We start from the raw sequence: 14,860 nt of genomic DNA on the forward strand, positions 1-14,860 counted from the left end.
AATGGTTTGTTAGAACATTGTGCACTGCTTTTAGGAGCATTCTGTAATTGTTGTCCCTGCATTAATTTCGACGCTGCATCCACAAAGGTACTAGTGCATTGCATGCTCGTCATTTTTGTGGATTGCTATGTGTACCTGCTCTGTGCGTTACGCTAATCGTATAGTATCTGTACTGTGTTTATATTTTTTAGTTCACGCCAATATATTCTAATAATAGAAAACTGCAACATTGCACTGGAAATAAACTTGTTCAGAAGATATGTAAACTGGAAGCAAACTACAAGGTTAACTGTGACACAAGCAAATCTAAATTTAGAACAAGCAAACGGCAGTCTTGAGAGAAAGCAAATCTAACGGGAAATCTAGAATGGCATGAGCAATCTTCTAGTTACTTTTCTTGGCCGGGACCACCTGCTTCAGTAGTCGTAGTCGCCCCAGGACCTTGCGCGCTTCCTGGTCTGCTCCTTCTCGAGTTTTGCCCGGCGGAGGCCTTCCTGGATGATGGTGAGGCGGCTCCATATCTCGTACGCAGCATAAGCATCTTTTGCCGCGTACTCGATGTGCCTGATGGGCAGGGGCATGAGCTTCTTCTTCATGTTGTTGTAGTAGTCGTGGACAAGGATGCCTGAGACATCCCCAAGGGAGTCCAGAGGCTTGGTAGCTGTAGGCACCCTCCATTCCTTCTGGATGTCGACGAAGTGGGCGATCTCTAGTCCGACGCACCCGAGCATCTCTATGTCGCCGTCGATGGAGAAGCCAGCAAACATGTATCTGGGGTCGGCGAGGAAGTTGTCGAACCTGGTGCAGTTCTTGCCGGCGGCGCTCAGTTGGAAGAGCAACACCGGATGATCCTTGCCGACGGAGAGCTGGACGAGGGCTGGTTTCTGATCTTCGCCAACGTCATTGGTGTACTCCACATCAACTCCGACGATCTTGTGGCGCTCGAATTCGAGGTGTCGCTCATACTGCTCGATGGTGGTTGCCGCCTTGTGCAATTCGTTGGTGTGGATCACGTGCAACTTGGTGTTGCCGTGGGCCTGCACCTCCATGAATTCCTTGATGAATCCCATGGCCTGGAGCAGTTGGTCCTCCTGCAACCTGGTTTTTCATGGGGAACAATGAGTGGGAGCGCAATGGCGATTTCTGTTGTTTGTGTGTAAGAAGGCCGCGGCAGAAGTCTAAATTTAAGGGCGGGGAAGCGGCAAAGGAGTGCACGATCTCACTGTCGATGCGGTTGTGCACATCGTGGGTTCTGGATCGTGGTTTCATCTCCCTGGTGGTGCGGTTGTGCACATCCTGGGTTTTTGATCGTGGTTTTTCTTTATAAAAATAAAAATAAAATCAGCAGTTATGTTTTTAGCAACCGTCGTATCTCCAGCAAGTCGGGGAGATGATCGTTGTCTTGCGTAGTTTGCTGTCAAATGTTAACTTTTACAATTTATCTCGTGAGGCATGCAGGGGCAGTATGTAGAGGCACAAGTCTCTGACCAAGAGAAGCATGCTTGAAGTGGCTGGTTTAACTCTCAGACACACGGGTATGGTACATTCATTGGGAGTGGCAATTGTTTTCAGTGATACATTCGCTGGTAGGAGCAGTGCTGTGTTTTTTCAGAGGCACTGTTGCAGCTGACGCTACGAGATGGACAGAAAGAACGAGAAGCAACGACAAGCGTGGATATGCAGCTGCAAGAAGCACTTATACAACAAGAGGCGCAAGTAGAGGCATAGATACGATGCTACGTCAGGCACGGAAATGAAGTTACGTGATTCACGGACGTCAATTCGTGCTATGGTGCTACGTGAGGCACGGGCACGAACAAATAGCCGTGCACTCAACTACATGCGCAAAAAGCCACAGATGTGTTCCTGAGAAGCACCGGCCTCCATGGTTTTGCCGCATGGTGGGATTCGACATTTATCCAGGGCATTCCGGGTTTTACAAGTGTAGGAATAATCGTTTCACACTTGTATGTTCTGTGGCAGAGGCACGGCAATTACTTTTGTGACGAAGGAATGAACGTCGAATGTACGTGACGTGAGTATTGACAATAGGCGTCCGTTACTGTTTTTCCGGAATGTTTTTCAATTAACTTTGAGAGGCATGAATGTGACGACGGAACAGGCACGGTCATGTCTGAAATAGTGGCAAGGTGGTCCCTAGCGTGTCCTGAATGTGTCACCTGTAACGCTGCACTGTTAGAAACACGGTCGTTATTCTTGTCGAGGCACGGTCTTGAGAGTCGTGAATGTGCCGACTCAACAGGCACGAGATGGGCAGAAACAACGAGAAGAAACGAGGGGCGTGGGCATGCAGCTGCGAAACGCACTTATACAGCGAGTAGCACAGCGAGAGGCACATGTACGATGCTACGTGAGGCACGGATATGAACCTATGTGAAGGCATGTATGTTTAAGGTGACTGAGCCATAGGGGAAGGCGCTAGGTTTTTAGGAGAAGTGTTGTGCAGTTGACAGAGGTGTATGCTTGAGCTCATCGCAAGAAACTACTTGGCATGACGCTATTCTGCGGAGCACCATAGTGAAAAATATGTGTACTACTGACGTGCGGAGCTAGCAACGTCACTAAACTATTCTGAAACATAGTTCACCACAGCCATTCATCCTCCATTATTATTCAGCGAATCCTTTTATTATTATCAGAGATAAATAAACTAACCCAGTGTTTCACCTTCTTTGACAGGGAATTTTCACCACCGTCCTCTTGGACATAATTATATGCTCAGTTACATACCATGACATAACTAAATAACAAAACTGATGTGTACAGGCTGTTCAAAAAACAGACATAAATTACTGAACTAGGAAGTATATCCACCGGCAACGCTCTATCAGGAAAGGTCGTTGATTATCATCCGCAGCAGCTTCATCTTTCCCAATGTTGGCCACCGCTTTTCAATTGTGACAAGGACAATTGAACCAACCCTTAGCTGAGCTTCCCGGGCAAAATCTGAAAAACCGGTCACCTCCATTCTGCCGTCGGTTCGTATGGAGTACGTTGTGCTCATGTCTATTGCATCATACATCTCTGTTAGGCTGATACCACCGTTTTGAGGTAGATATCCCAGGTTCATCTTTAGAAGCCTCACAACGGCAGACGGGATTCTCTGCAGATTGTACCGATATTACTAGATAAAATCAATGTACAAGGACATAAAACATCGAAAATAGCAAACAAAACCATGGCAGTGGATCAAAACAAATATTCAATGACTAACCAGACGACCATTTATGACATTGGTGACGTTTAGACGCTGCACAAAGGGTATGGTGGGGAAGTCGTCAGACTCAAACACATAGTATATCATCTGTCCAAATTGTCTGTATGAGAGGTTTACGCCTCGACCGAACACTGTTTTCCCAATGTACTCCCTCTCCGAGTCATTTAGAAAATCAAGAGCTGCATGGAAAAAATAACTCATTTTCAAACAAATTTGTTTAAACAGATGAACTCGGTATTTAAGTTTAAAATGAATGGTTAAATTCAATGCATGTGATCAAGTTGGGATGATAATCAACAGAATTGCATAAAATGTTTTCAAAATAACTTTGACTGTAAGTATGTCATTAATTTAGTGGACAGGGGTAGGAGTACCAAAGTATGCTGATAAACGTAGTTGATAAAACAGGATGGAAGTTGGTGCACTTACCTAGTGATGGTTTGGGGAGGGGCCTGTGACCTCCTCGAGAATCACTGAGTCTCAGATCTATCTCAATGGACAGACTCCCAGTATCCAGGTTTATGATGATTAGATCTCGATAATGAAGATCGTAGTCACTAATTAACTTTTCCCAGCCAGGTCCATGAATTTTAGACCGGTTAGGTTCATCGGTGATGTAGATCTCATATGACAGATCCTCGTTGGTGATCAGTACTGGATTTCTTTGTTTTCCTTCTTCTTGAAATGCTTCCTCTTTCCACCGATAGATTGAAGAAGTGACTTGCTGCCTGCAGTAGCATGGCACATACTGCGCAAGAAAAAAAATCTTACCAGGCATGTATAACCAAGACAGATAGCGCTTATCATATATGTACCAATTGTTTTCAACAGGTTGCTATTTGATAAAACAAGGTACATCAAAAATTGAAAACATATCATTAAATGCTTAAATGTAGGCATTCCATTCAAACAATATGGTAGAAACTTTTATTTCCTTCATCAGAAAGATACACTAGTTGGTAGTAACTGATGGGCAGCATGGGGTGGCAAACATTTCTCCTTACCAGGCATGTCTTGAAGCATCGAGGAAGATGCACTGTTATCGCGCTGTGAAGAACGCCTGACTCCAGTCCGGAGCAACCGAAGTTGGTACATATATCACAGCACATGGTTTCCCCTGGAATACGTTGCAAAACAACGTTTATATGAAATTCTCAACACAAGGAAAATTTTATTATCTTGAAAAACTATTCGGCTAAACCGGCATTTTTACATAAATAGTCGTTCACAAGCAATTTCCTAAAAGACATGTGCACACTTTGATTAGAAGGTGAACAGTAGATATGGGATATGTAATAACAGAGGAAATATGAATTTAATTAAATCAGCATTTTATTTTCCAAAAATGGTTGCTTAATTCATCACAATTCAGTATTGACTATTTTTAGAGCAGTTCACAATCTTGGTTGTCAATGTCAATCAGTGAAAGGATTTCTGCTGCTTGGTTTTAAAAGCAGCTTTAGCAAATGTATATTTCAAGACAAGACAGGCAAAAAGGAGAAACAATAGTCTATCATCAGGCGGCTCAAAGGAGTGTTTGTAACATTAAAATTATATGTAAATTCGTCGGAGCTGCACCCAGCAACAACGTCATCCGCGACCATACGCCACCGTCGCCGACGCCAACCACCGGAACATGTGTGGCTAGGTGGTATTTGAAACGGGTGATCCATCAACGTTAACCTTGCCTCCAGCGTACAGGACCCCAAACGCTATCTTCAAGCACAGACGCCGACTCCCAGTCAACAGCACCCCAAACGCCGACCTCCAGCACCCTGTGGCCGGTTAAGCAATAGAGCTCAACGTCTGGCCACTCGCTTGGACTTCCGGCCACCGCCGTTGTTTGCAAGACCTAACGGGCTTCAATTTAAACTACCAACCTCCCTCGGCGAAGTTCATCGCTCACCTGGGACTTGGACGCCGCAGGTCGCTGCAGCTCGTAGCATTCTCAAGCACAAACGCCGACTTCCAATCAACCCCACCCCTAAGAGGCACGGGTCGTGTACAGGTTCGGCCTCGTACTGCGTTGATTTGGTCTAGATCACAACGAATTTCCAGGCAATTCCTAGCATAACAGCGCAGATGCGTCGCTTTCAATCACGGAGAGACGAAACCACCATAGAGGAAAACAGATCGTAGCGAAAATTCACATAGAAATTAAGAGAAAATAGACTAACCCTGGATCTAGAGGGAGAATCGAGAGAGAAGAGACGATGAACTCTACAGCGGGTGAGTGGGAGGGGGCGGTCTGGGTTGGCATAAAATAGAACAGTTATAATACGCGCCTGCTCACTGACTGTCGTGGTATTCTCACGGGGGGGGGGGGGTGTGAGGCGACAGATGCCACAAGGGCTTTGTGTGAGGGTAAGACTGCTGCTGATAGGACCGGGAGCGGGTATGCGAGTAGCACGCGCTAGTTTACCCAGGTTCGGGGCTCTCCGGAGAGATAATACCCCTACTCCTGCATGTCTGAGCATATATATCTGGGGTGTACATCGGGCAGTACAAAGTGCTCCTAGAGCTGTATCTGGGGATAGTGCCATGGGCATCTGACTCCATATATGTGTGCACAAGGCACGCTTTAGTGGCCGGCCATGAGCATGGCCGTATGTGTGCTTGGGCATGCTTGCCCGTGGGAATGGATGGATGGATGGCTAGCTAGCTCTCTTGCTAGCTAGCTTGCTTGTGTGTGTACGTGTGAGTCCATCCATGGATGGATGGATGTGTGTCTCCTTTTATAGGAGAGGGTAGCTTTGTATCTAAGCTATGTGGAGGTATGGGAGCAAGGCATGGTGCATGTCATGCTTGTCCCCTAGGTCACTTCATGAATAGTGCCAGGGGACAAGTGACACTATACATGATGGTGTTGCGGTACGGTTGTCTTGTCCGCGGTATGGCCGTCTCGTCGGGGTCTTGTCGATGCCGGGTCGGACTGCAGTCGGCAGCCGGCTAGTCGGTGCAGTCGGTCAGCTGGCAGCCGGCCGGGTGGAGCAGTCGGACGGGGAGCCGGCAGGAGCGGCCCGGCAGTCGGACTGAGGGGCTTTGCTAGCCCCGATGTCTTGAAATATTGTCTCGCCGTCTTCGGGATACCCGCGTCCACTTACTCCGACACTGACATGGGGCTACTGTACAGCGGCAAAGACAAGACTATTGGCTTATTAGGAGCATAGAGGCACGCACTGACGACCCCAACACGCACGGACTTACATGCAAATAAGGCACGGCTTTGTTTCTGTTTTCCAAATTTTCTCAGTGAGGCGTTCACTGAGACAGGTTGTGCATGTCCATGACGCACGACCATGCTTCTGTTTTCCTAAGTATTTTTCCCTAGCACGGTCTCTCGGAGGGACAGGGACGTGAAGTTACGGTGCACATCGTCCTGTAAGGATAAGAATGAGACGCACAGAAAGGCCTCTGTATTCTAAATGTTCTCAGTGACGTGTTCATAGACAGACGCATGGTCTTTAAGCAGTTGGCACACGGTTGTACATGCGGATGACGCACAGACGTCTTTTGTGTTCTCCTAGTTGTTTTCGCGTGACACGGCCACTCCTAGTTGTGTTCTCCTAGTTGTTTTCGCATGACACGGCCACTCCAAGGGACAGTGGAGTGAAGCCACGGTGCGCATGGTTATGCAAGGAGAAAATGCAGTGTAGTGCCTCAGTTTTCGTAACATTTTAAGTTGCTTGTTCACTGAGAGAGGCACGGGTGTATGTTTAAATGACGCAAGACCGTGCTACTATTTTCCGAATTGTTCATTTCTGACACGGTCTCTCGCAGGGACATGGTGTCTGCAATTAAAAGGGGCACGTAGTCTTTCGCTTTGACGAATTCTTCGGATGCATGAGTTTTATTCAATATGATAATGAGAATGGAAACCCAGCATCTAAAAAGTGATTGGAGGTTCGTTGCTGACCTTAAGTCATTATCACAACATTCCAAATGTTTTCAGAGACGTGTTCACACGGACGTAAGATTTTCACAACCTCTTGATGCATGTTCGTTTCCTGTGGGGTGCACGGACGTCCTTCGGAGAGGCGCGGTTGCAGCAGTTGTAGGTTTGCAGTGGACGCATGTTGCTTTTAAAAGACAGAATTTCATGCCAAGCAACTGAGATAAACAAGAGGATACTAGTTTGATTTTTGAGCATCTGTGTGAGCTGATTTCTTTTATCATTGGGTCCAGAAACATATGATCGATATTGAAAACAGAAAGCATGTACATAATTGCTTGACCATGTTTACACAATGCACTCATTCAATATAGCAAGTACATCTCTCCAGACCTGTTTTCAGCATCCACAGTTGAATGGATCTGGCAAATTCAGATATTCAACACCTGTGTTTTTTAAGTCCATGTGCATATGCTCGCAAGTTGTTGTTAATTTAAGCTCTGCGCAATTAGAAGCCCTTTTGTCCATCTCCAGTACCTCTTCTTGCCGTTTGTAAAATTCACGAGTGAAATCTCTGCGCAGGCCAAACTTAAGCCTGATGGTCAGTAGCATCCTAGCACTGAGAATAAAGAATGTCACAAATTCAGTGTTTGCATGTGTGACTTCATAGTCTTCCAGCGTTAATGTCCTCAAACAAATGTCGTGATTATTGAGAAACACCCGCTGCTTTTGGCGCCATTCATTTGTTATACCTCTTTGATCCCATCCTCCCCCCTAAGCACACGAGAAGAGCAAACTTAAGAGATAGTGCCAGTATATTATGCATATTATGCGTGGGCTTTCAACATGTGTGAAATCATCACCTTGATAAACAAGTTTTGCAAGCATTGAAAGCATCACAGCAAGTTAACAATCTCATCCAGATTAAAGCATGTCTGTGAGATAAACAAGGTCTTGACGGAATCCAACACCGCGTGTAGGCTACTTATGCAGAGACCCTTCATTGAGCACATAACGTGATATTATTAGCTCGTGGATGTGAATCTCTAGTGCTTTTGAATAACGCAGGTCAAAGTAACGTGCAGAGGTAGTACCTGAATAACTGTAGTCCCAATGACGATATTTGTTTCGTTGGGTAATTCAGAATTTTTTCCCAGTGTGTCCAACACAGGTGCGGACAAAACTGTTATCTGTAGTTGTGCATCTACAGAATCATGTAGCAGTCTCCGGAGGGAAGGCACATCCTCAATGATCAGTTTTCCTCTGTCGGAACGAATGCCAATGCTTACAAGCCTAGCTGAGTTTATTCGAAGACAGCGGAATTTCTTGTTGCAAACAAGTAGCAGGCACTGCAAGGCAGGGCACCGTGGTGGATGAACTTCAGCAAGGAGACATCCGATATATAAACCTCCACCAGCGAAAGTCTCCGGAGCAGTGGGAGGCAAAGCATTTCTACAAGATTGCCTTCTAGTTTGCACATGGCGAAGGTGATGGTGTGGAGAGACGAGCGAAATATCGAGATGGATGCCGGTGGCGACGACATAGAAGAAGGGATTCTGCGTGCTTGCATGGGCCCTGGGTAGAAGAACTTTGGGAATATATGATAGAACTTTAAAACCTGGAGTTGGTCCAGATTCCGAGACAGGAACAACTCATCGACGCCACAAGGTTCGCACTGGAGGTAGCTTGCCGGGATGCAGAGGCGGCGAATCGGGCCCTTGTAATCGGAGAGGATAGATACAGGAAGACCGAAGCCATCAGCGACAGATTCTCCGCGGCAGTTGCAACTAAGATGTCGGCAGTGAGTTCCGACGTATGTTTCCTGGACGATTTGCTTGCCCGGGAGAACGCGGATGATTTGGCAACAGATTTTTTCCAAAGATCTGGTAGAATGAGTATCAAGGATCACACGAAAGTCGAGATCGAGTGGTGTGGTGCGCCATATGCGGCGCCACCAAGATGCGAGCACTTGTGTGCGCATGCCTTCCTTTATGGGCAGACGAGAGATGATCTCGCTGAGGATGGCGTCGGGAAGATCGCTGCTGCCGTCCGGACCAGACTCAACATGGTTCTCGGATCCAGTGGGCGAGCCACAACCGCTCCTCTTAACGAGCTTAGAGGGCACGGGTACAGCCGCGAACCTCGTCTTCTTGTTGCTAGAGGCACGCTTCTTCATCTCCATTGCCAAGCTCGTGCCGCCTCCGTTGCAGGTCTCTGTGCGGTGGATCTGGGAAAAGGGTTAGGGTTTTACGATCCATAAAGATGACAATATATATACGTACCTAATCTAGAAGATTTCGACAGACGTGGTGGAATAGTCACGGCATGGACAGACGTGCGTCTTCACGAGGCACGGGTATCAACTGTCCAGAAAGACAGAAGTTTGGTGGTAGAGGCATGTGTCCGAATACTCAGTTAGAGACGCACGGTTGCGCGGTCTGTAGAGACACGGGGGTGTGGCGCCACGACACGGGGGCAAATGTCATGTGAGGCACGTGCGTGCAGGCGGTGGAGGCATCTAATTGCAGTCTGTACAAGCACAGACCTCGTTGAAGCCTCCACAGAGCCAGCTATCAACTCCCTGGATGCACAAAAGTGTGGTGGCAGAGGCATGCCTGCAAACACTCAGGTGAAAAGACACGTTTGTGAAGTCTCTGGATCCACGGCAGTGTTTCTCCAGCGGAACGTAAAAGCCACAGCTCCTGGCATGTGAGGCACAAGGGTGCAGGCTCCGGAGGCACCGAAGTCTAGCCTCTACAGGCACGTACGATTGTCAACCCTATGAATGCACAAAATTTCGGTGGCTGAGGCATGGATCAGAATACTCAGCTATGAAGGCACGGGTGTGTATTCTCTGCAATCACAAGGGTCAGGGCAAGTGTCATGTGAGGCACGTGTATTGAAACACCAGAGGCACGGAAATGAAGCCTCTTAGGCACGAGTGTCAGCCCAATGGATGCACAAAAGTGTGGTGGCAGAGGCATGGGTGAGAATGCTCTGCTGGAGAGGCACCGTTGTGAGCTCTCTGGACCCGCGGGCGTCTGGCTCCACGGGCACCTAACAGTCACGGCTTATGTTAGCTATGGAGGCACGTAGATGCACGCGCCGGAGGCACTGTTGGGGAGTCACTACACGCACGGGCATGGCATTTCTCCATGACTAACTCAGCATAAACCCTCTCTGGGTGCAGAAAAGTGTGAGCAGAAGGCGCCGAAGTAAGGGCTGTACATGCACGTGTAACAACCTTCTTGATACTCAGTTAGAAAAGCACGGTTGTGAAGTTTCTAGACAAAGTCTGACCTTAAGACGAAGAACAGCCATCATGTCACGAGACACACGGTTTTATTGGCCTACCAATCACGGACTTGCTTCGGTATTGGAAAGGTTCCCACTGACGATTTCATTATCAGTGGGAACATGGTACTATACTAACAAAGAGTCTGTGTCGTGACGGTAAAATACTCAGAATCTTTCCGCTGAAACATTGACGTTTGCACAGTTACAACACTTTCGTTTGCACAGTTACAACACTTTCTAATCAAGGATTGTTATGGCAAGCTTATAGACGGTACAAAATATTACAAGGGTTGTCTGTTCATGTTCAGACGAAACGCACGTTCAAAAGGGCGCAACAACATGTAACCCTGCAAGCTTGGACAACTTACTCCAGCTCTGTGTTCAGCAGTCACATCTGAATGGGTCTGTCAAATCCAGGTATTCAACACGCCTGAGTTTTAAATAAAAGAACCGGTGCTTGCACGCTCCTGATAATATAAGGCGAGCACGTTCAGAAGCCTTTTTGTGCCACAGAAGATCCTTTTGATGCTTTTCGTAAAATTATTCCGTGAAGTCTTGGTGGTAGCGATAGTTAAGCCTCATGGTCTCAAGCTTGCTTGCACTCAGAACAAAGAATCTCACAAATTCAATGTTTACCAAGCAGGGTTCATAGTCATCCAGCGTTACTGTCTTCAGACGAAAGTCATCTCGTTTGACAAACGGTCGGTGCTTATGATGCCATGTATTTGTTTCTCCGCAACAGAGTCCTCCCTAGATGTACATGAAGAATGAAAATACCTAAGCTCTAAAAACAGAGATTCTGTCGAAAGAGCATCAAGTGTAAGGTATTTATTGGATTTTTTGTAGATACGGGTGTATGTAATACTAAAACATGTCTAGCCACGGGTGTATCAATTTACAGACGAATGTAAGACAAGCCTTTTAAGACATACAATAGAAGTAGTACAGTATGCATGTTATGGGCTTTCAATGTGTGTGAGAATCATCACATCGATAAACAAGTTCTCAAGGCTTCGAAAGCATTGCATCAGGGAAACGGCCACGTCCACTTCAAAACACATCTTGATGAGCAAAGTCTTGACCGTTTGAAGCACTGTTGACAGGCTGACTGCCGGCAAACCCTGCATGGTGCACGCACAACGATTTTAAAAATTGAACAAAAGGTTCTATTACATGAAATTTGTTTACTCGGACAAATGCAGCTGAAAACTAGGTACCTGGATAACTGTAGGGTTACGCGTGAGCTTGGATTCAGAGAAAAAATCATCGAATTTGCCCACAGTCTCTAGTTTAGGTGCAGACATGACAGTTATCTGCAAGTTGTTGCTGAGAATATCGTTAAGCAACCGCTGAAGTGAAGGGGCATCCTCTATAACAAGTGCGCCATGTCCACAACGAATTCCAATGCTTACAAGGTTACGTGAGTTTATTCTTATGCAGCGGCTTTCCATATTCCAAGTAAGCAGTAGGCACTGGAGTGCGGGGCAACTAGAGTGGATGATGCTTTCAAGCGAGATGTCTGATATACCACTTGAGTAGTGGTAGTTTAAGAGCCTAAACGTAACTGTCTGGTATTTGGCAAAGAGCAAAGGTGGCGGTGTGTAGGGAGGATGCAAACGGAGAGAAGGACGCCAGTGCAAAAGGCGCAGATGATGGGTGTGTGAGTGGTCGTACGACACACTCTCTCACGAAATCTGGGAACATGTAATAGAACTCAAGCACCTGGAGATTGTTCAGTTTGGATGATTTCAACCAGGCGTCGACGGTGGAGGGTTTGGACTGGAGGTAGCACGCCGGTATGCAGAGATGGTGAACTGCGCCCACATGGGCGGAGAGGATGGCTTCCGGAAGGGCCGTATCGTCAGTGCCAGATTTGCGAGGGCACCGAGTTCCGAAGTGCCTTTCACGGGCGAGCTCCCAGGTAGGAGACGCCACGGAGATTTTCTCGATATGAACTATTTCTAGAGGCTTAAAAAGATGAGCGGCAGGGATCTCACGGCAGTCGAGATTCAGAGGAGCGGTGGGCCATAAAGGATGCCATCGACGAGCGAGGATGCGAGTACGGATGCTATCCCTGATGGGGAGACGACACATGATCTCACCTAGGATGATGTCCGGGAGATAGCTGATGCGGTCCGGACGAGTTTTTTCCCGTGCTCCTCAGATCCGGTGGGCGGACCCTCACCGGTCCCCGCCGGTACCGCCAAACACCCAGAGGAATGCGTCGTCGGTGGCACGAGCCTTGCCCTCTTGGTACTAGAAGCGTCGGACTCCATCTAGGAGCGTCGGGTGCGGTGGATCTGGAAAGACGGTTTGGAGGACGGAGGTGTTGCAAAACACCATTTATAAAAAAAGTGGTATTTTTTAAGTGATGTCGTTGCGAGAACAGTGACATCGGACAGTGGCAACAACTCGTACTCCATGCCTCCACTTGATTCACGCACATGCCTCTCTGAGCAGCGTGTCACTACAAACATACTGAACACAGACGCATGATCGCAACTCTTCTTTTTTACATGGGACACACGACCGCAAGTCTTCTTCCTAATATGGGACTGTGACTCCGCTTGCTCGACCAACGTGCCTATCTGAGTACACGACTCAGCTGAAATAATGACAACTGGGAGGCACGACCGTCCCCTTTTATAATATTGACCGTGCCTTCACTAACTTCACGGTTGTGCCTCTCTTACTGCACAAAGTCAGCTAAGCTAATCATAGCACAGAGGCATGACCATGAGTCTTCTTAACACAAGACGGAACCTGCACTAGGTTCAAGTGCCTCTCTGAGCAAACATGCCGAACCGAGAGACACACCCACAACAACAACAACAGCGACGACAACCACGTTTAGGATCGCATCTGCTTTCAGTACCATAGTCTGAATAAGAATTTGAACTGATAAGTTCTATTAGGTATGTACTATGAGGATTTGAACTGCACTCATAGTTTGAAATAACACACGTACGATACTTAACTTAATACCATAGTAGTTAAAATTTATGTGGTGTAATGCCATCCCAACATCACCGAACACATATCGCGTCATTCCTTTTTTTGTAAAGACCGGTGATCACAAGTGAGAGCGAGTCCTGCACGCGCATAGTGTGCCACTGGATACTGATGAGTACAACGCAATCAACTGTCAGCCTAGCTGCATCTGCAAAAGCAGATATCCCGGTGATCGCCATCCTTCCATCTTTGTGTAGTAGTTGTCAGGCAAATCAACAGTGCTGAAAATTTGTACAAGCCTGATGCTGCCCTTGAGAGGCAAATATCCAAGCTTCATCCTAAGATCATTGGTAACAATAGCTGGGATTTTTTGTACAATAACAAATTATTCTAGCATTAGATTACGAAGACACGCATGTTGACTGTGGTTTAGAGAAAGAAACAACGACGTACCAAACGGTCTGTGTGAACGTTGGTGAAACATAGACGGTGCACAAAGGTAATGGCAGGGATGTGTTTAGCATTTAGGACTAGTTTAATCATGCAAGCCATGTCGATATAGGAAAGTTTTATGCCCCGGGTGTAGACTGTCTCGTCTATGTAGCTCCTTTCCGATAAACTGAGGCCTTCAAGGGCTAAATAAATACAACCATGTATTAGCCACTATGTGTGAAGCAATGAATAGAGCAGTTAAAACTAAAATAAACGAATATTGGCTTTTAAAAGGGAAATTACAGTTTTAAACTACATTGTGAGTACAAAGAAAGATTTAATACATCATATCACAGAGATTAAGCACATAAATATCAACGGCATACCACAGTAAAATTATAATAGATAAATGTTAAACCAGAACAAATATTGATCAGAACATACCAACGGAAGGTTTGGGAAACGCTTTGTGACCTCCTCGAGACTCACTCAACATCAAGTCAATGGGAAAGAAGAAATCTTCTGCTTGCAAATCCAATTGTATAATATCACCATAAAACAGATCATAGTCACGTATCAACTTTTCCCATCCAGGTCCATGAAACTTAGACCTGTGGTTGCCATCTGTAAACTTAATCCTGTAAGACAATTCCTCAGGAGTACCGAACACAAGGTCAAAATCTTCGTCTTCAAAACCATCCTCGAAAGCTTCATCTTTCCATAAAGAGATCAAAGAAAGGACCTAGTTCCGGTAGTAGCATGGGACATACTGCATTAAAGTAAAATTAAGACAAAGGTATATAAATGTTTTACTGATTTTCAGAAGAAAAAAATGCATTAAAGAGTTTTTTTCCTTGAAATTTCTTGGCTTTCAGGCACGGGCACAGGCAACATCTATGACATTTAATTAAACCTATACAAAACAATTGAACTTCTAATTACATCAAGGCCTATAAAATAAAAACAAGCATGCGCAGTATAGTTTGCTCCGAAGGAATACGTGTGGTTGCTGACTGCTGAATAAAGATAACTGTAACAAATACAGTGAC

The 14,860-nt window shown here is 46.3% G+C and overlaps 1 protein-coding gene across 1 annotated transcript; it reads right to left on the reverse strand.

Moving 5' to 3' along the window:
- Positions 1–416: 416 nt before the first annotated feature.
- LOC123176337 (uncharacterized) lies at positions 417–1,070 on the reverse strand. The gene has a single exon (XM_044590594.1). It carries the CDS (start codon positions 1,068–1,070, stop codon positions 417–419), a length of 654 nt encoding a protein of 217 aa, XP_044446529.1.
- Positions 1,071–14,860: the final 13,790 nt, after the last annotated feature.

This window comes from Triticum aestivum, chromosome 1D (assembly GCF_018294505.1).
Source record: "Triticum aestivum cultivar Chinese Spring chromosome 1D, IWGSC CS RefSeq v2.1, whole genome shotgun sequence".
Taxonomy (NCBI): domain Eukaryota; kingdom Viridiplantae; phylum Streptophyta; class Magnoliopsida; order Poales; family Poaceae; genus Triticum; species Triticum aestivum.